At 39.4% G+C, this 22162-nt stretch overlaps 1 protein-coding gene and 1 pseudogene across 4 annotated transcripts in view; both read right to left on the bottom strand.

Moving 5' to 3' along the window:
* Positions 1-4144: 4144 nt before the first annotated feature.
* ADAMTS20 (ADAM metallopeptidase with thrombospondin type 1 motif, 20) overlaps positions 4145-22162 on the bottom strand; it is a 221432-nt gene continuing 203414 nt past the window's right edge. For all 3 annotated transcript variants that reach the window (XM_010860747.1, XM_010860748.1, XM_010860750.1), the window contains 2 exons: positions 7522-7626; positions 4145-4974 (listed from right to left, as the gene is read on the bottom strand). In XM_010860747.1, the coding sequence (XP_010859049.1) occupies positions 4885-4974; positions 7522-7626 (195 nt within the window). In that variant the 3' untranslated portion in view covers positions 4145-4884. The remainder of the gene's footprint in view (positions 4975-7521; positions 7627-22162) is intronic.
* On the bottom strand, positions 9058-10484 carry LOC105003531 (annotated as a pseudogene). The gene has a single exon (XR_827123.1). The product of XR_827123.1 is annotated as a dnaJ homolog subfamily A member 3, mitochondrial pseudogene (transcript).

The following is a 22162-nucleotide window of genomic DNA, read 5'->3' as shown; positions in this document are numbered from 1 at the left end:
TAACCTAACTTATGAACCTGACCTAGTGCCAAATTTTTATAGATTAATATTTTAGCCACAAAGTGAGAAAGATACTACTAACAGCTCACATGTATAGTTACCATAATGTTCATAAAAAGTCTGTTATTTTCCCAAGGTCATAGAGCTTACATAAGCAGCAGAACTGGAGTGCAGACCTTCAGAACCTGCTGCTTGGTCACTAGAGCCCTTTTGGAATTATTTTCTATGTTTAACATTAAAGAAGATAGCTAAGTTAGCACTTTCTACCATTCAAGGCATATTCACAAAAAATAGCCCATTTAATCTCATAATTTATATATTAGGAGGGCAAGCAGTGAAATTTTTCTTCCCATCATTTTACAATTTACAACATTGAGGTTAAAGTTGTGTGTCTATTATGAGACCCAAAAGATAGAAAATGCAAAGTACATCAAAAACTCAGGCAGACTTAACTATGAAACACTGTGAATGAAATCTTTTTGCTTTGTTTAGTAAACTGAACAGGTTTTGTGGTTAAAAGTGTTGATCTACTCCATTCCAGGACTGCGTTATTTCCTCACAATTAAATACTAAATAGTTTTGTTTCTTCTGGTTCAAAATGGCAGAGTAGAAGGACAGGCACTCATCTCCTGCTGGAGCACCAAAATCACAACTAACTGTTGAATAACCATCAACAGGAGGATGCTGCTGCTGCTGCTAAGTCGCTTCAGTCGTGTCCGACTCTGTGCGACCCCACAGACGGCAGCCCACCAGGCTCCCCCATCCCTGGGATTCTCCAGGCAAGAACACTGGAGTGGGTCGCCATTTCCTTCTCCAATGCAAGAAAGTGAAAAGTAAAAGTGAAGTCGCTGAGTCTTGTCTGACTCTTAGCGACCCCATGGACTGCAGCCTACCAGGCTCCTCTGTCCATGGAATTCTCCAGGCAAGAGTACTAGAGTGAGGTGCCATTGCCTTCTCCGAGGAGGATGCTGGAACCTACTAAAAGAAGATACCCCATGTCAAAAGACAAAGAATAAGCCTCAGCAAGATGGTAGGAGGGGTTAATCATGATAAAATCAAATCCCATAGCCGCTGCAAGGGTGACCCACAAACAGGAGAACAATAATACCAAAGAAGTTCTCCCACTGTTGTGAAGGTTTGGGACCACGTGTCAGGCTTCCCAGCCTGGGGACCCGACAAAGGGACTGGGAAACCCCAGGGAAGCTGACCTTGAAGGGCAAAGGGACTTGATTACAAAACTTCCACAGGACTGGGGGAAACAAAGACTCAAGTCTTGGAGGGTACAAACAAAACCTTGTGCACACCAAGACTCAGAGGAAAGGAGCAATGACTCCACAGGAGACTGAACCAAAACTACCTGCTAGTGTTGGAGGGTCTCCTGTGGAGGTTTTGGTCAGCAGGGGTTCACCACAGGGACAAGGGCACTGGCAGCAGCATTCTGGGAAGGTCCCCCTTGGCATAAACCCTCTTGGAGGTCACCATTAACCTGACCATATAACCCTTAGATCAAAGAGCTGGGTTGCCTCAGACAGAAAAACTACCAGGGAGGGAGCTCAACCCCACTCATCAGCAGATAACTGGATTAAGTTTTACTTGATTAAGTTTTAATTGTAAGTTTTACTCTACAAGGCCCTCTCAACAGTTCAGTTCAGTCCCTCAGTCCTTTGAGACTCTTTGTGACTCCATGGACTGCAGCACTCCCTGAGCTTACTCTAATTCATGTCCATCGAGTCAGTGATGTCATCAAACCATCTCATTCTCTGTCGTCCCCTTCTCTTCCTGCCTTCAATCTTTCCCAGCATCAGGGTCTTTTCCATTCAGTCAGGTCTTCCCATCAGGTGGCCAAAGTATTGGAGTTTCAGCTTCAGCATCAGTCCTTCCAATTCAGACTAATTTCCTTTAGGATTGGTTGGATCTCCTTGCAGTCCAGGGGACTCTCAAGAGTCTTCTCCAACATCACACTTCAAAAGCATCAATTCTTCAGCACTCAGCTTTCTTTATGGTCCAATTCTCACATCCATACCTGACTACTGGAAAAACCTTAGCTTTGACTAGGTGGAACTCTGCTTTTCAATGTGCTGTCTGGGTTGGTCATAGCTTTTCTTCCAAGGAGCAAGCGTCTTTTAATTCCATGGCTGCAGTTACCATCTGCAGTGATTTTGGAACCCAAGTAAATAAAGTCTGTCACTGTTTCCATTGTTTCCCCGTCTATGTGCCATGAAGTGATGGGACCGGATGCCATGATCTTAGTTTTTTGAATGTTGAATTTTAACACAGCTTTTTCACACTCCTCTTTCACTTTCATCAAGAGGCTTTTTAGTTCCTCTTCACTTTCTGCAATAAGGGTGGTATCATCTTCATATCTGAGGTTATTGATATTTCTCCTGGCAATCTTGATTCCAGCTTGTGCTTCAACCAGCCCAGCATTTCTCATGATGCACTCTGCATAGAAGTTAAATAAGCAGGGTGACAATATACAGCCTTGACGTACTCCTTTCCCAATTTGAAGCCAGTCTGTTGTTCCTTGTCCGTTTCTAACTGCTGCTTCTTGACTTACATACAGATTTCTCAGGAGACAGGTAAGGTGGCCTAGTATTCCCATCACTTGCAGAATTTTCCAGTTTGTCGTGATCCACACAATTGAAGGCTTTATTGTAGTCAGTGAAGCAGAAATAGATGCTTTTTTGGAACTCTCCTGCTTTTTCAATGATCTGTTGGATGTTGGCAATTTGATCTCTGGTTCCTCTGCCTTTTCTAAAACCAACTTGAACATCTGAAATTTTCACAATTCACGTAGTGTTGAAGCCTGGCTTGGAGAATTTTGAGCATTACTTTCCTATCATGTGAGATGAGTGCAATTGTGTTAGACAAAATATAAATTCAAACAGTTGAATATTGCTCTCTACCCAATCAGATCAGAAAAAATTGACATGTCACTGAGAATGTAGATATTCTAATATTTGTACACAGAGGCAATGGTAATTTAAATTTATTCCATCCCTTTAGAAAGTAGTACTCTGGCAATTTCTGGTGAAGTTGAAGACAGGTGGACATAAAATCTTATTGTTCCCAAGGATCTTCTCCCTCTCTTGGGAGAAGATTGTGAGTCCTCACTCATTTCCATACATCTGGCCATCGTGCCCTGTAGCAGAAGTATATTTCCCCGTCCCATTGCCCAGGATTTGGTCATGTGATTTAATTTGGCCAACTGAATATGAGCATACATGGTATCCCTTCTATAAACAGAAGTCATTGCAAATTTCTGTCAGCCCCATGCCCCTATTTCCATAAGGGTGTGCACTAGGCAGGAGCTATTTCCATTGAAATTGCAACAATTAGAGTAAAATATTTTAGAATTTCTGAAGAGATTTTCCAGTTACAGACTTCTTTTGGTTAAGAATTCTTTTTTTCGGGGGGAGGAGCCAAGATGGAGGAGGAGTAGGACGCAAAGTCCCAATGTATCACACAAATATCTTTATTATTCAAATGTTTATAAATTATATGATTTTATTTATGCATAAAAACATTTCTAGAACATGTTATACATTTTGTAATAATGTTTGTAACTGGTTTCAGGCACATAGTGCAAAATACTTCTTTTCTGATACAGAGATCCCTAAATGTTTATTTAACCACACTGGTACAAAATTGCTTTAGTACCTTATATGGTACAGTATACCCCTAATAGTTTGAAAAAGAAAAACTTTGTGGGTAAAATTACTATACTACTATTTCCTGGCAAAAATCTATCATTAGATTCAGCTTCCTTGGTTTATAGAGGAGGTTATCATAGAAAAATATTATCTATGATTCTTTTAAAATCAAATGGTTGTATAATACACAATTAAATTATTCACCTAAAAAAATCTTAATACCTGAGCATTTACTCATGAATAGTTAATTTTTATACTATCTTTCATGTTCTGGATTTGAGAGACCTCAGATATAAAATAACTTGAACTCTCTAATAAAAATTTTGCATATGTAAACATAATTTTATGTTTACCAAAACAGGTTCTTCAAAATGTCAATAATTCTTAATTTTCTACTTGATTAATAAAATACAGTACATAACTTTGAGAAAATAAATTTTTTAAGAGTAGACATATAGGCATATAAGTTATAAAGACATGATAGAATATAAACATTTTAAAAACAATATATTGCTCTTATAAGTACAATCAAATTAGAGGTAGGTGTTTTTAAGTGAAATTCTACTATATCATACCTTATTCTGTATTATACCCACAAAATTTCATGTTTAGTATTTAACCCAACTATATACTTTAATTACAAAACTATATTATATTTTAGGATGATTTTTTTGAAGCACCATAATGCACAGTTAAAAATTAAAGGAAACATAAAACAAGGTATCTAAGCTGTATCAGTAGAAAGTATAATGGCTATGTACTTTTTTGATGTGACCATTGATTTGTTATTCTCCTGACAGATTCAATAATGTTTATGATTTAAGTTCATTTTCCTAATTTTTACTTGCTCCATTTTAACAAGTAGAATAAGCATTTCATTGTACAGTAGGATGTGAGCAGAGATTTACATGTGTGTTTACAGGCATAACATAATTCTGGTCCAGTGCAATCTGTTAACAGCAGTATTATCTTAGCATAGTTCAAACATCCCTGTATGCCCTACCATAAATTATTTCATCCTTTTAAGGATCCTGATTAGAACCATGTATCATTCAGTTTATTTCAAAGGCCTTGAAAAATCAAGCAGTGATTGACTCCTCATGAGCATCCTAGAAAAAAGGCACAAATATTTTAGACATAAATCTCAGGAAGGAATAAAAAAAACAAGCACCAGCTATTTGCAGGTTCCAGAGAATGTCTCCTCTTTGGGACACACTTTCCTTCTGAATGTTCACACTACTTGAATTGGGAGACCAGTAGTCATGTGAGGAATACACTTTCCACAGAATCCTCCACATCTGCCATAGACTTTGGTTCCATCCTGAAAAGAGAAGAGGCAGAGATACAGGAGAATCTGTTACATGCTGGTATCTGTGTGCACAAGGCAGAAAAGCAAACGCTTTGAATCATGTGGCTGAAATAATTAGCCAAAGTTTCCTATAACAATTACACTTGAAGTCAAAGATTATGCCATTTCAGGATTAGTTGAAATCTGTGGTCACAGGAATTAGAGAACCCAAGATTCATATTAGCCACTTGATGATTATAAACCACACTTTACGTTAGACAATTCATCTCAATCCACGTATTTTTCATCAAGGTATCTACTTGCTTCAATGAGTTTATTAAAACCTCTCACAATTTGTTGTCCAGTGTTTCTCACAGACTGAATAAAAGAAAGGTATTAGGATTTTATATAAGATTCTCATGGACTAAATAAAAGAAGGATATTATGCAAACTTGACCTTAACTTCAAATATCTCCTGGAAGCATTAGAAACACAGCTTAAAGAAAACATAAAAGGTGATAGAATGGAGGGAAAAAACTGGATTGAAAGTAATACTTATAATTAGACACAGAGTTAGACACAACTTAGTGACTAAGCAACAACAAAAAAGGAGATTCTTCTTCGCTTTTTTTTTTTTTAGAAAAGCAGAGCTGCTAACTGAGGAATGGGTGGGCAGAGGCTGGTGAAGGAAGTGATGAGGACAGGGTAGATTTTCTTTCCAGACTGTCCTCCAACTTTAGGTCCAAAAGTCAAAAGGCTTTTTGATAGGATGAAACAAAAATAGTTTGAACTCTTATGGTTTCTGCAAAAGGTAAGTTTTGCTTTATTTATTTATGTTTTTCTTTTTTTAATCTAAGGAGGGAGGATAGGAAAGGAAACTGGGTTCCTGAAACTTTTGAGGATAAAGAATGTTTTGAGATCAGGGGCTTTTGAAGTTGCCTCTTCTTTCAGAAGCTTTCTACACTCTAGAGAATCTGAGTAAACAGAGAAGGGGATGGCAGTAAAAATTCCAATTTATATACATTCCTGTCCTCAAATGGATCAAGTAAACCCCTAATCTTGTTTAACTTTACTAGGAAATGAAAATATGTGTTCATTTCCATAAGTACATTTGGGTTTCATAAGTCAGAGTTTCATTCACACCATGTATCAGATCTCAGGAAATACCTTCATGCGCAAAATCTTTGATTGAGGAAGAAATTCTTAATTAAGTAAACAAATAGTCTTTACAATAAAACTTAAATGCGAAAGGAATGATTGTACTAAATATTCATTTTTACTGCTGCCCTTGGCCAGCTGTCATTTAACCAGAAGATACCTAACAACTGGGTAAAGTCAGCATTGCACTGTCTAAATTTTATACCTGCTCAGAACATATTTTAACTAAGTAATTGATTTATTTCCATTCTTCTACCCAAAAGGATGAGACCTAAATTTGCCAAATAAATATTTAGAAATAAATAGCCATTTTCAAAGCCTACTGTTTACCCATATGATAGAAATAATACAAATATAAATTCTTTAATTATTAATTAAAACACAATTTCATAATAGTCAGAAATAAAGTATTTTAAAGTCTGCAAATATCAGAAAATTGAATTTCATTTACAAGTAGTATTCATATATAGGAATGAAGTCACTTTTAGCAAAAGAAAGAAAAGTTATAAAACCTTGGAGTCGGCAGGGACTGTTGATGGTACTGATTTAAATGGTGCAATATAGGTGAGAACAGAAATTATAACACAGATCTTGATTTAATGTAGATCAGGTCATGCTATCTAAGATGTGGTAATTCTAAGTACCAGGAGCCATCTCATAAATTTTATGTGCTAGCACACTACACCAGCACCAAAATTAGGAGGATAGCACATTAGATAATACTTTAGATAATACGTGTGCTATAGGAAAAATTAAAATCCCAGTGCACCGGCTCTGAGCTCCCTGTCTCATGCATTGAACATGGACTGGTGATCTGTTTCACACATGGTAATATACATGTTTCAGGGCTATTCTCTCAAATCATGACAATATTTTCTAAATAAAGATAGATGAGGAAAGTGTTCATACAACCATAAAAATATTCCTAATTCTTGAAGAAACTATAAAGGATGTTCATTAAATGACAAATGACTCCGACATCACTAAATCACTAAATCAAAGCAGTGAGGAAAATAAACCAAAAATTTACCTCTCACTTTGAAATATTAAAATGTAAGTCTTTAATAATTAGAGTATAGCTAAAAAGACTACCTCTTTTTGAAGCACCTGTTTTACAAACCATTAGCCCCAAACTTGAACTACTTAAATCTATATGCTCTGGCACTTGATTTCATGCACAGATATGTATAGCCTAAACATTAATGTGTATATATATAAAACCTCCATAAGCACATGAAAAAAAAAGAACCTCATTCCATAATTTCATGTTAGTTATACCTCATCATAATGTAACATACCCCATTATATGAAAGAACTCATTAGTCATTAACTTCATAATTCTGGATTTAAGGTAGAGGAATTTAATTCTACTTCACAGCACAGAAGTATTTCAGACAGGCTTTTTGGTCCAGCAGGACTTACCTGTGATCTGTGAATGATCACAGAGGCATAACTGCCCTGAGCCAGCCACTTTGCTGTACTGGATATCTTCATCCCAGTTCCTGCCAAATTAATGCTGAACTGTCCCTTGATTATAAATAAAAAATAAAAAAAATAAGACTAGATGGAATTAGTAAAAAAATATTTAAGCATGTACTTGGCTGGAAACACATGATTTGGCATGATCTAAAAAACTTGCCTTCCTAGGTTCTTTAGAAAATGAAAGAACATTGATACAAACCATACACTTTCTTACACTAACGAAATGAACAAGCTAAAGATTTTTTTAACTTATTACAAATAAATCTTCTCAATTACAAGGGAAAACTGAAATAATGCCAGATTGTGTTATTTGTTGAAGAGTAATTCTGTCCAGTCCTTGGACTCTAGCGATTGACAGCTAGAGCTTACATTACTTTTTTTTTTTTTTTTTCAGGTTTTAAATATCTCTTTGCAGTAGATAATCTTATTTACATTGATACAGAATCATTTTACATTCTTAGAGCAGACACTAGCAGATGCTTTATTTTAGTAAATTATGGGGGGGAAACAGAAAAGACACTAGTCAGAAGGGTTCTCCATTAGCCTGTCTTGCCACAGCGGGGGGATCTAGAAACACAGGGGAACCTGCACGTCCCAGAAGCCAAGGCTGGGAAACGGTGCTTGGTCTAGCTGGATGCTGGAGAACCTTCGACTGCTGAGACTACACTCTCCTCTGAACAAACACTCGTACGGGAAAAGACAATGATTCTCAGCATTGAATAATTTAAACACACGTCTGAAAACAAGTCAGTAGTGAGTGGTGAGACCCAAGGCCCTGATAGCAGCGGGGCAGGGCTGGGGTTGAGAGGCCCTCAGTCAGCCCCAGACCATGCCAGCTGAGGTCCAGCAGAAGGGCAGGAGCCCACTTACGCGTGCCTTAGAACAACACAACTCCACTGTCGGGGGACAGGGCCACCCTGTCCGTCCTGACGGAGATCACAGCCCATGTGATCAAGAGTGGCCTCTGCAGGGACTGTCCTCTAGGCGTCACCCCAGGCCCCAGGCCCCCAGGTTCCAGCTGCTCAGTACCTTTGGGAATTAAAACCAACTCCAGCTGAAGGGTGGGTGACACCAGCGGGGCGTGTGCCCCAGGTTCCCGGAAAGGACAACCTGTCAGGAAAGACTCATTCTGGAACGTCCCGGAGGTTTGCTGAGAGGGAAATCAATCACGTCACAACTTGGTGCAGCTTAAGGCTTCATTTTCAAGCTGTAAGCATGGCCTTTAATTCTTTAACCACATTCAGTTCCAAATTAAGAGTTTCAGCTCTGCAGGAAGTGTCCAGCCGTCTGACTTTGCCAGAGCCTGAAGAGGCCAAGTTACCTACCCACAGACAGGAAACTACCAGCCCTGAGGCCAGCCATGCCTGACTGCCCAGGGTCTGTCCCGTCCGCAGTGACCTTCCGTGAAGAGCTGCGTGGTCACCAGAGTTTGCTGTTGCCAAGGCGGCCCGGAGGCCTCTGCAGGCAGGGGCTCAGTGCTGCCGTGGGGAATCCTCCTGCGTCCAAGGTGCCCTGGCCACGAGGAGGTGCTGCTGCTCCCTGCCTAGTTCCCAGTGGACCGTTTTCCAGTGCTTGTGTTGGTGACGCCGTTCACTGTCCCTTCCACGTCGGTCTCGTCCTCCGCGTAGCTCAGGATCAGGCTCTGCTGCCGGCTTGTCAGTCTCTTTGGAACTCTGATCTTGATGTGAATGTAGTGGTCTCCGTAGCCATAACTGTTAATCCGCGGGATGCCCTCCCACTCATCCGAATCTTCTGATCTGACTGAGTCCCAGGGGGGATCGTCACGTTGATGGTCTCGTACAGGCCCTGCGTTCTGGCGGTGCCCCCGAGGATGGCCTGAGCTATGGAGATGAAGAGGTCCGAGTGGATGTCTGCGCCGTCCCTCCGGAACACAGGGCTTTTCTGCACCCTGAATGTGATGAAAATTTCTCGTTTTCCTACAGGCATCCTCACAGTCTGGCCATCCTCAACTCCGGCAGGCACGGGGATCACCACCTTCTTCTTCTGTTTAGCCTGTCCTTCTCCTCTGCACACCACACAGGGAGACGTGATGATGGAGCCCCGGCCACCACACCTCCGACACGTGGAGCGCATCACAAAAGGGCCTGTGTTTATGGTTTCCATGCCGGAGCCACCGCAGTAGTGGCAGTGCTGAACTTTGGTGCCGGGCTCGTTCCCTTTGCCATCACACCGCTCACAGGTGTCAGTGATGTTCACGGTGAACTCCTTGTTGACGCCCTTGGCAGCTTGATTGAACGTCAAGTCCATGATGTACTCCTGAGGCTGATTGGACACACTCTGGAAATCGCCAAAAGAGGAGGATGAGAACTCCCCAAAGATCTTTCTGAAGAGCTCCTCTGGGTCAACCGTGGGACCTCCTTTCCAGTAGCTCTGCCCAGAGCTGCCGGCCCCAGGATCGAAGCCAGCGGAGCCATAGGTGTCATACTGTTTCCTCTTCACTTCATCACTCAGGACCTCATAGGCCTCTGCCAGCTGGGAGAACTTCTCCTTGGCTTTGGGATCATCCTTATTCGTGTCTGGGTGATATTTCTTGGCAAGCTGGTAATAGACTTTCTTGATCTCCTTCTGGCTGGCGTTCCGGGGCACTCCTAGTATCTGGTAATAATCTTCTTTAGCCAAATGGGTGCTCATGTGGAAGGAGGCAGTACAAACAAAAGGGTACCATTTTATTCCTGTGAAGCTGACACCAGGTCTCAATGTCAGCAGCGCCCCGGGACCGCGACCTCCCAGGGAAGGCGGGAAGGCGGTGACGCTCAAATTGCGACCCAGCGACGCGCCACCACGCCCGCCATGGGCGGCCGGGCCCCTCTCCCCGCTGCAGCCGGCAGCCGCGGGGTCCCCACAGCCACCAGCAACCAGTGTGTGGAGCGCCGCGCCGCCATCTTGGCCCGGGGACACTTGGAGCTTACATTCCTATAGCATCAGCAACAGCAAGTCTAGATAGAAGGGGCGTCATAGGGACTGGTACCAGACTAGCATTTATCCAGTTTCAATTTTTGACCTCTCACTGCTAATTTCACTGATAAGTTACATCTATTTAATGTATTTCCTTCTGTTATTGTGCCCTTACATCTATCACACAAAAACTATTGAATATAGTATTATGGTCCCAGCTATCACATCCTTTTAAGTACCCAAAAGTGTTCTGCAGATATGTGATACCACATGAATTACACACATGGTATGTGAGCCCCCTAGTGGCATTATGGTCTAATTATTTTCAAGACACAAGAACCATTTTATGTCAAAATATTCTAGACTATCACTGTTAAAAACTAAACTTTAAATATCTGTTAAGTAAGAAAGCACATGACTAAAATGGATAAAATTTGTGGCATTCATGTATATGATCTCACAGTACAGAATCACAAACTGAAAAGCTGAAGTATTTAATGAATGCTAACTAAGCCTATGCCAATGTTCAATATACATATAGATTTAGAGCTATATTAGGCCAGTCTTAGATCACATCACAATATTCTGTGGCCTAGGGCACAGGAATCTTGAGCAAAACTGTGATAAAACATTAAGGATTATGTTATGTGACGGGAAATATTGTCTTTCATGAAAGCAAAAGTAAAATAGATTTCACATATATTTGTAATATCAATTACTACAATTGCTAAAAATTATGTATCAATTCAGTTTATTAAGTTATATTTCTTATCAATCACATACTTATTTAAAATCAAAATAGATTCAAATGTATTTATAATACAATGATAATATATGCAGAATTTTCCCCAAAACAGAAATAATTTGTTTCAGATAAATTCCAAAGAAAGTTTATTATTATATACATCATTTGGTTATGGAATTTAAAATACCTGTATGTTTGCTTCATTGATGTAATCCTAGATTCCAAAAGAAGGCCTAGGAGCCCAGTGTGTGTGTGTCTTTAGTCACTTAGTCATGTCCAACTCTTTGCGACCCCATGGACTATAGTCCTCCAGACTCCTCTGTCTATGGGGATTCTCCAGGCAAGAATACTGGAATGGGTTGCCACGCCCTCCTCCAGAGGATCTTCCCAACCCAGGAATCAAACCCAGGTCTTACACATTGCAGGAGGATTCTTTACCAGCTGAGCCACCAGGGAAGCCAAAGAATACTGGAGTGGGTAGCCTATCCCTTCTCCAGTAGATCTTCCCAACCAAGGAATTGAACTGGGGTTTCCTGCATTGCAGGTGGATTCTTTACCAGCTGAGCTACCAGGGAAGCCCATTAGGGAGGTAGGCAGCAGCCAAATTATGCAGAGACTTCAGGGTATGTCAGAGGTGTTAGATTTTATATGAAGAAAAGGCCTGCATTGCAGGCAGATTCTTTACTATCTGAGCCATCAGGAAGGCCCATTCAGGTACTCAGAAAGTGTTTTTAAATGGATGAATTAAGTGCAATATTATAAATATTAAATTTTAGCATCATAAAAGTTAATATATAAATACATATCTAAACCCTTTATACTTGTGATAATGAATGACATTAACACTAGACACATCAGAATTTTATATTAGTAAATATTTAAATTAAAACTAATTCTAAGGATATATTCTACTATTTGATACTTAGTCATCTGATACAGGTTTTGGACTAAATACTTAATCCCACATTAACTCATAAGTCAGCTTCTTGCCAAACAAAAGAAATGGAAATATATTCTGTGAAGTAGCTCTTCTGTAACTAACCATTTATGGCACTCTTGTTGTGTCTTGCAGTATTTTCACAACTTAATATTTATCGTTTACCTCCCTGCTCAACCCTGCTGGGAAGCATTCAAATGTATATACACTGGAAGTGAAAGAAAAAAAATCCAACTGAGTAATGAGAGAGTCAAGTGGTCATTAACACAATCAGTTGGGTCTAGAAATATCTATTGCTTCTTTCCTCCAGATTAATTTTCAAGAGCTTTGCTTACGTCTTTAGTCCTTCTTCAAAAGCTACATAATGGTACTAAGAAGTAGAAAAACAGATCATCTGAAACTGGGGATGATATCAATTGAGGTAAAAATACATTTCATTCATTTGTTCAAAATTGAGTGGCAGACTTGGTGTCAAGTAGCCACAGGAGTGGAAAGGTCAATCCTTATCCCAATTCCCAAGAAGGGCAGTACTAAAGAATGTTCAAACCACCAAACAATTGCACTCATCTCCCATGCTAGTAATGTTATGCTTAAAATCCTGCATGCTAGGCTTCAGCATTATGTGAACTGAGAACTTCCAGATGTTCAAGCTGGGTTTAGAAAAGGCAGAGGAACCAGAGACCAAATTGCCAACATTTGCTGGATCACAGAGAAAGCAAGGGAATTCTAGAAAAACATCTACCTCTGTTGCATTCACTGTGCTAAAGCCTTCAACTCTGTGGATAATAACAAACTGTGGAAAACTCTTAAAGAGACAGGAATACCAAACCATCTTACCGGTCTCTTGAGAAACCTGTATGCCGGTCAAGAAGCAACAGTTAGAATCTTATACAGAACAACTGACTGGTTCAAGATTGAGAAAGGCGTACTATAAGGCCTATTTACTGTCACCCTGTTTATATAACTTATAAGCCGAGCACATCATGAGAAATGCTGGGTTGGATGAATTACAAGCTGGAATCAAGATTACCAGGAGAAACACCAACAACCTCAGATATGTGGATGGTACCACTCTAATGGCAGAAAGTGAAGAGGAACAAAACAACCTCTTGATGAGGGTGAAGGAGAAGAGTGAAAAGGCCAGCTTAAAATGAAATAGTTAAAAAACTAAAATCATAGCAACCGGCCCATCACTTCATGGCAAACAGAAGGGGAAAAGGTGGAAGCAGTGACTGATTTCCTCTTCTTGGGCTCTAAAATCACTGCAGACATTGACTGCAGCCATGAAATCAGAAGACAACTCTGGGAGATGCTGAGAGACAAGAAAGCCTGATGTGCTGCAGTCCATGGGGTCACAAAGAGTCAGACACAACTTCGTGACTGAATAACAACAACTATGGGAGTACAGAGAAAGGTCTTAGTCTTGATCTGAGAAGGGAAGCATGGACTGATGGTTGCCAGAGATAGGAGTCAAGAGGAAGGGAAGTGTGTGAGGGTGGACAAAAAAGAAAACCTTCCAGTGACAAGATGAATCACAAGTGGAAGTAAGGTGATTCCAAAGAACTAAGATTTCAACAAATAGGAATGTCTTCCTTGAATAATTAGCTTCATTAAAGGAAAATATACTTATGGATACAGAGGGAAAGCATAGAAATAGATGCAAGCTTTAAAGTTCCACTTCTTGGACTGACTGCTTGGTTCATAATCCCCATTATGTCATTAGGTTTTACAGTTTTAAAGTTTGTCCCCATAGTGGCTGTACTAGTTTGCATTCCCACCAACAGTGTAAGAGGGTTCCCTTTTCTCCACACCCTCTCCAGCATTTATTATTTGTAGACTTTTGGATCGCAGCCATTCTGACTGGCATGAAATGGTACCTCATAGTGGTTTTGATTTGCATTTCTCTGATAATGAGTAATGTTGAGCATCTTTTCATGTGTTTGTTAGCCATCTGTATGTCTTCATTGGAGAAATGTCTATTTAGTTCTTTGGCCCATTTTTTGATTGGGTCATTTATTTTTCTGGAGTTGAGCTGTAGGAGTTGCTTGTATATTTTTGAGATTAACTGTTTGTCAGTTGCTTCATTTGCTATTATTTTCTCCCATTCTGAAGGCTGTCTTTTCACCTTGCTAATAGTTTCCTTTGATGTGCAGAAGCTTTTAAGGTTAATTAGGTCCCATTTGTTTATTTTTGCTTTTATTTCCAATATTCTGGGAGGTGGGTCATAGAGGATCCTGCTGTGATGTATGTCAGAGAGTGTTTTGCCTATGTTCTCCTCTAGGAGTTTTATAGTTTCTGGTCTTACGTTTAGATCTTTAATCCATTGTGAGCTTATTTTTGTGTATGGTGTTAGAAAGTGGTCTAGTTTCATTCTTTTACAAGTGGTTGACCAGATTTCCCAGCACCACTTGTTAAAGAGATTGTCTTTAATCCATTGTATATTCTTGCCTCCTTTGTCAAAGATAAGGTGTCCATATGTGTGTGGATTTATCTCTGAGCTTTCTATTTTATTCCATTGATCAATATTTCTGTCTTTGTGCCAGTACCATACTGTCTTGATAACTGTGGCTTTGTAGTAGAGCCTGAAGTCAGGTAGGTTGATTCCTCCAGTTCCATTCTTCTTTCTCAAGATCGCTTTGGCTATTCGAGGTTTTTTGTATTTCCATACAAATTGTGAAATTATTTGTTCTAGCTCTGTGAAGAATTCTGTTGGTAGCTTGATAGGGATTGCGTTGAATCTATAAATTGCTTTGGGTAGTATACTCATTTTCACTATATTGATTCTTCCAATCCATGAACATGGTATATTCCTCCATCTATTAGTGTCCTCTTTGATTTCTTTCACTAGTGTTTTATAGTTTTCTATATACAGGTCTTTAGTTTCTTTAGGTAGATATATTCCTAAGTATTTTATTCTTTCCGTTGCAATGGTGAATGGAATTGTTTCCTTAATTTCTCTTTCTGTTTTCTCATTATTAGTGTATAGGAATGCAAGGGATTTCTGTGTGTTGATTTTATATCCTGCAACTTTACTATAGTCATTGATTATTTCTAGTAATTTTCTGGTGGAATCTTTAGGGTTTTCTATGTAGAGGATCATGTCATCTGCAAATAGTGAGAGTTTTACTTCTTCTTTTCCAATTTGGATTCCTTTTATTTCTTTTTCTGCTCTGATTGCTGTGGCCAGAACAGTGTGGAGATTCCTTAAAAAACTGGAAATAGAACTGCCTTATGATCCAGCAATCCCACTGCTGGGCATACACACTGAGGAAACCAGAAGGGAAAGAGACACGTGTACCCCAATGTTCATCGCAGCACTGTTTATAATAGCCAGGACATGGAAGCAACCTAGATGTCCATCAGCAGATGAATGGATAAGCAAGCTGTGGTACATATACACAATGGAGTATTACTCAGCCATTCAGAAGAATACATTTGAATCAGTTCTAATGAGGTGGATGAAACTGGAGCCTATTATACAGAGTGAAGTAAGCCAGAAGGAAAAACATAAATACAGTATACTAACGCATATATATGGAATTTAGAAAGATGGTAACAATAACCCTGTGTACGAGACAGCAAAAGAGACACTGATGTATAGAACAGTCTTATGGACTCTGTGGGAGAGGGAGAGGGTGGGAAGATTTGGGAGAATGGCATTGAAACATGTAAAATATCATGTAAGAAATGAGTTGCCAGTCCAGGTTCGATGCACGATACTGGATGCTTGGGGCTAGTGCACTGGGATGACCCAGAGGGATGGTATGGGGAGGGAGGAAGGAGGAGGGTTCAGGATGGGGAACACATGTATACCTGTGGTGGATTCATTTTGATATTTGGCAAAACTAATACAATTATGTAAAGTTTAAAAATAAAATAAAATTAGAAAAAAAAATAAATAAAGTTTGTCCCATCTATTTTACTATGAAAGGGATCTAATGCAATTCCAAAAAGAGAACTGATTCTAAAATTTATATAACTTTATATTTATATTTCTTTTATAAAGAAATTAAAATAATTAAAACAAGTTTGAAAAAAAAAGAATAAAGTTAAAGGACCCACACTACCTTGTTTTAACACTTATTATAAGGCTATCACTGGAAAAGGGCATGGCAACCCACTTCAGTATTCTTGCCTGGAGAACCCCATGGACAGAGGGGCCTGCTAGGCTTCAGTCCATAGGGATGCAAAGAGCCAGACACAATCGAGCCAGACACAATTTAGCACACATGTGAGCATAAAGCTGTCACAGGTGGTGCTAGTGTTAAAGAACCTGCCTGCCAATGCAGGAGATATAAGAGATGTGGGTTTAATCCCTGGGATGGGAAAATCTCCTGGAGTAAGAAATGGCAACATGCTCCAGTATTCTTGCCTGGAAAATTCTACGGACAGAGGAGCCTATCAGGCTATGGTCCATGGGGTCAAAGAGTCAGATGCAACTGAGCACACACACACATCCACACCCAAACATAAAGCTATCATAACCAAGGCAGTGCTGTGATGGTGAGAGAGAGACATGGATCAGAACAGAGAGTCAGAAATAGACTCAAAATATGTGCAATTGACACATGCCACACCACATGGCAAGTGGAATCTTAGTTCCCTGACTAGAGATAGAACCTGTAGCCACTGCATTGGAAGCACAGATTCTTAAACACTGAACCACCAAGGAAGTCCCCTCCATTTGATTTTTGACAAAGGTGGAAAGGAGAGAAACAACTGCCTTCTCAACAAGTGGTATTAGGACAATTGGATGTCTATAGGCAAAACTCTTCCAACTTCATACAAAATTAGTTCAAAATCAATCATAGGTCTAGATGTAAAACATACAACTATAAATTTTTTTAAGAAAACATAGCAGAAAATCTTTGTAACTTGGACTAAGTCAAAGAGTTCTTAAATATGACACTAAATGTCATAAAGAAAAAAAAATGGTAAATTTGAATTCATTAAACTTTAAAACCTCCACTTAAGTATAAGACACTAAAGAAAAAGAAGAGATAAGGTCCAGACCATGAGTGAAACATTTGCAAACCTTATATACAACAAAAGATTTGTATCCAGACTATATACAGAACTTTCAGGACTTCCCTGGTAGTACAGTGGATAAGAATCTGCCTGCCAATGCAGGGGACACAGATGTAGAAAGATTTGCTCCTTGGTGTAAGAAGATTCCACATGCCATGGGGCAACTAAGCCCATGCACTTGGAGCCCATACTCGACGACAAGATAAACCACTGCAATGAGAAGAACACACACCACAACTAGAGAGAAACCCCTGCCACCACAGCTAGAGAAAGCTGATGAGCAGCAACAAAGACCCAGGGAAGCCAAAAATTAATTAACTAATTTTAAAAAAAGAACTGTCAAAACTATAAACATTAATGAACAATTAGGAAACAAACAACTTAATTGTTTAGATGAGAAAAGACTTGGATATACACTTTACCAAAAAGGATACTCAGATGACAAATAAGCACATGAAAGATGCTTAACATTATTGCTGCTGCTGCTGCTAAGTCGCTTCAGTCGTGCCCGACTCTGTGCGACCCCGTAGACGGCAGCCCACTAGGCTCCTCTGTCCCTGGGATTCTCCAGGCAAGAATACTGGAGTGGGTTGCCTTAACATTATTAGTGAAATATAAATTAAAACTACAAAAAGATATCACTGAAGATGGAGAAATAAAAAACTTGACAATACTAAGTGCTAACAAAGAAGAAAAACAACTAGAAATTTAATCTTTGCTGATGGGAATTTTAAAATGGTACAGTCACTCTATCAAACAGTTTGGATGGGGGGTGGGTAGGAGGGAGGTCCAAGAAGGCCGGGATACATGTATACTCATGACTGATTCACATGGCCGTACAGTGAAAACCAATACAACATTGTAGAGCAGTTATTCTTCAATTAAAAATAAACTAAAACAACAAAAATAAACTAGTTTGCAAGTTTCCTATAAAGTTAAACATACATATACCATATGACCCTACAATCTCACTCACAGGCATTTATCCCAGAGAAATGAAAATACATGTACACACAAAAACCTGTACACAAACGAGCATATCCACTCTATCCATAATTTCCAAATTCTATAAACAACCCATTTTCTTCCAACAAATGAACACTGTAGGATAACTGTATGACATCTGATTGATGAAACAATGCTTAGCAATGAAAAGGAACAAATTATTGACACATGCAGCATGCAAAAAACAGATGGACCTCAAAAGCATTACATTGACCAATGTAATGAGAAGGAGGCCAATCTCAAGAGGTTACACATTGTGTGACTTCATTTCTATGACATTTCTATGTCATCCCAGAAAATGCAAAATTAAAGCAATGAAGAAAAGATCAGTGTTTACCAGGAGGTAGGTGGGAGGAAGGAATTGACTCCATGGAGGAAGTGTGAGGGAGTTGTTCTATATTCAGATTATGGTGCTAACAACATGAATTTGCATACATGTTTCAAACTGTATACTAATAAAGGCAATTTTACTGTTAGCTTTTTCAATTTAAAATGTGAATGGATATAACATCTAAAGAAAAAAACATTCCAATTGACTTGAAAGCAAAACCCAACTACATTCTATATGTAAGAAACACATTTCAAACAAAGTGACTCAGAAAAGCAAAAATTAAAAGTATGTGCGGCAGTGAAGAGAGAATTACTGTGCTGACTTACAGTGATTGTCTTAAAAAAATTAAAATAAATTAATTAATTTTAAAAAAAAGGATGTGCAAGACTACACGGACTTCCCAAGTAGTGCCAGTGCTAAAGAACCTGCCTGCCAATGCAGGGACAGAAGAGATGTGGGTTTGATCCCTGGGTCAAGAAGATACCCTGGAAAGGGACACGGCAATCCACTCCAGTATTCTTGTGTGTAAAATCCCATGGACAGAGGAGCCTGGTGGGGTTATAGTTCACAGGGTTGGAAAGAGTTGCACATGACTGAGGTGACTTTGCACACACACATGCATGCAAGAGTATACCTGGAAACTGGGCATAAAAAGAGAGCAAGTGAAGCAAATCCTGATAATGTAAAATAGAATTCAAGTCTGAAATCAGGAAAACATGACAAGGAAGTGCTGAAAACCATGATCCACAATGAAGATATAGCACATGAATATTATACACCAAATAACACAGCTACTTTTATGAAGCATAACTACAGGAGATGAAAGGAGACATAGGTAGAAACACCCTAATAATAGGAAATTGTAATATACCACTTTTAGCAACAAGATAGGTCAAGAGGACAAGAATAAGGAGAAAGAGGATCTAAGCAATATAATCAAAAGGGTATGCATATATATCTAACTCGACACATTATAACAAAGGATACACATTCAAAATATTTAAAAACTGGCTCCAAATACTCAAAATGTATGCTGGCCATGATCCTTTGGCACTGGGCATTTCTCCTGTTCTCGTATAATCAATATTAATTACAAAATAGATAAAGAGATACACATTGGGGATTTCTCTTTTTTGTGGCTCTGTGAAAAGTACGAAACATTTTACTTCACTTCACTTTTGATATATGTATTCTAAAGTCACATCACACTCCTTAACTTCATCTTATATTACAATGTGGCAAAGTTTATTTTCCCTGAATATTGCCATATGTGTCCATTCTCTTTTTAGCATTTATGTCCTGGGGTGCCCTGTCATATGCAAACACAGAGGATGTGGTTTGGATGAATGCTAAACAACAGAATAAGTTCTTTCTGTGACATTAAACATCTGGAGAGTATTCATGAAAATGTTGTATAAATTAACACAGAATCTGGTTTATATATTTGACAGAATATCTTCAAGAATACTGGGCAGTTTGTACTCTTAGTAACAGTAACTTCAGGCAATTGGACACAGACTGGGAAAAAAATGGGCATATCTTTTTTTGGAAGCACATACTTATGCCCAGTAACATCTAATTTTGGAAATAAAGCTTTGTGTTCCAGAAATGCCTAGAGAACTCTGTGGGGAAGACATCTCACCTTGATGAGCAGGAGGAGCATTTTATTACTATAATGATGCTGCCTTTGACTTTCTCAAGGATCTTAGAAAGGTTGTTGACACAGAGTGTCTCTTTCTCCAACTGTAAACTGGGGTTACCTAGTTTATAACTACAAACTCTCTCAAGATATTGTAGGGGAAAATGACCATTTATTACTTATTTGTGTATCAGTCTCCTGTGAAATTTATTGATGTCTCATTGACCAGGGGCTTCTGAGGTGGTGCAGGGGTAAAGAATCTGCAAGAGATGCAAGAGACAAGGGTTCAGTATCTGAGTTGAGAAGACTCCTGGAGAAGGAAATGGCAACTCACTCCAACATTCTTTCCCGGGAAATCCCATGAACAGAGGTATAGTCCATGGGATCACAAAGAGTCGGACACAACTGAGTGACTGAGCACAGCCATAAATGTTTGTTTACAAGTCTCTATGTGAACATATGTCATACATCTTCTCATTTTCCAGACCTTATTCAATTCAACATGTTATACAAAGGACCAGCTTTCCAGAACTTCATGATCTTCCCAAAATGATGGTACCTTGTAGCAGACTCTTCACATCTCTAGGTGGCATCTTCAATTTCCTTCTCTCTGATCATATCAAGTACATGACCAAAAGGAAGAGATTAGAAGGAAAACGGATTATTGGACAAAGCTGACCAGTCTTGACATGAGTTGGTCATTGGAGAATGAATAATCTCCATTTAAAAGAGTAAAAATGGAAATGTTATTTAAAAATACATATATGAGGGAAAAGATTGTTTAGAGCAGTAAAAGTTTAAGATTACACATCCTTGACCTTGGAACAGGTGTTCAAAGAGATGCAATATAAAACTTCAGAAGGGGGAGTTCATCAGGGGAAACACAGTCCTGGGCAAAGAACTAAATAAAAGATGTAGGTCAGAGAGTCATCATCTTGGAGAGAGACCAATCGTCTGGTAGACCAACATGAGAGAAGGAGAGAAAGAGAAGAATGGACATGAATCAAGCTGACCAGGCTCAAAGATTGAGTGAGACCTTGAGATTCCTCTGAAAAGTTATCTACCTTAAAAAACAGAGCCAAGAAAGGGAGCACTTTTGGAATGACAATTTGAAGAGACCTGTGGACTAAAGAGTGAAACATAGGGAAAGACAGGAATAGAGGGGAATTTCCTCAACTTGATAAAGAAAATATACCAAAAGTCTGTAGCCAACAATTCAGTTAATGATGGAAGTTTGACTGCTTTCCCCCTAAGATCAGAAGCAATTAAAGCATATTCACTATTGCCACTCTTCAAAATGCTAGAAGTTACAGACATATGTACTAATATGATTCTACTTATATAATAGACAAAAAAAGACAAAAATTACGGAAAGGAAGACTAGATTAGTGGTTTCTAGGGGATAAGGTGAAGCTGGTGGTGCAAGGGGAGTAGTTGTCATTATAAAAGTCCTTGTGATGATGAAAATGTTCTGTATCTTGATGTAGTGGTGTCAATATCCTAGTTGCAATATTATACTATAATCCTATAAGATGTTACCATTTGGGGATACTGGGTACATGGGATCCCTGTATTATTTCTTAGAGCTACATGTCAACGGTTATCTCAGAACAAAATGTTTGATTTCAAGCAATAAAAAAATTATAAAATACAACAACCATTTAAATTCTCTTGAAATCACTGGTGCACTAAGCACAGGCAGCTGCAACCGGCCCACTAAGCGTGGCTGTGAGGAGCTACCCCGCGGCCAAGGTCAGGGGCAGAAGCCGGGAGGACCCCATGCCTGAAGGGTGGCGGCCAAGAGGAGTTACCCCACATCCAAGAGGAGTTACCCCACGGCCTTGGAATATGTCCGAGGTCAGGGGCAGCGTCTGAGAGTACCAGACTGCGACGGCGCAGGAATGGCCAAGAGGAGCTACCCCGCATCCGAGGTCAGGGGCGGCGGCCAGGAAGAGATACCCCACACCCCTAAGCCCGAGG

The sequence above is a fragment of the Bison bison genome, unplaced genomic scaffold (genome assembly GCF_000754665.1).
Source record: "Bison bison bison isolate TAMUID 2011002044 unplaced genomic scaffold, Bison_UMD1.0 scf7180017864470, whole genome shotgun sequence".
Lineage (NCBI taxonomy): Eukaryota > Metazoa > Chordata > Mammalia > Artiodactyla > Bovidae > Bison > Bison bison.
Note: the sequence above shows the minus strand (reverse complement) of the source record. Positions and strands in the feature narration are given on the sequence as shown.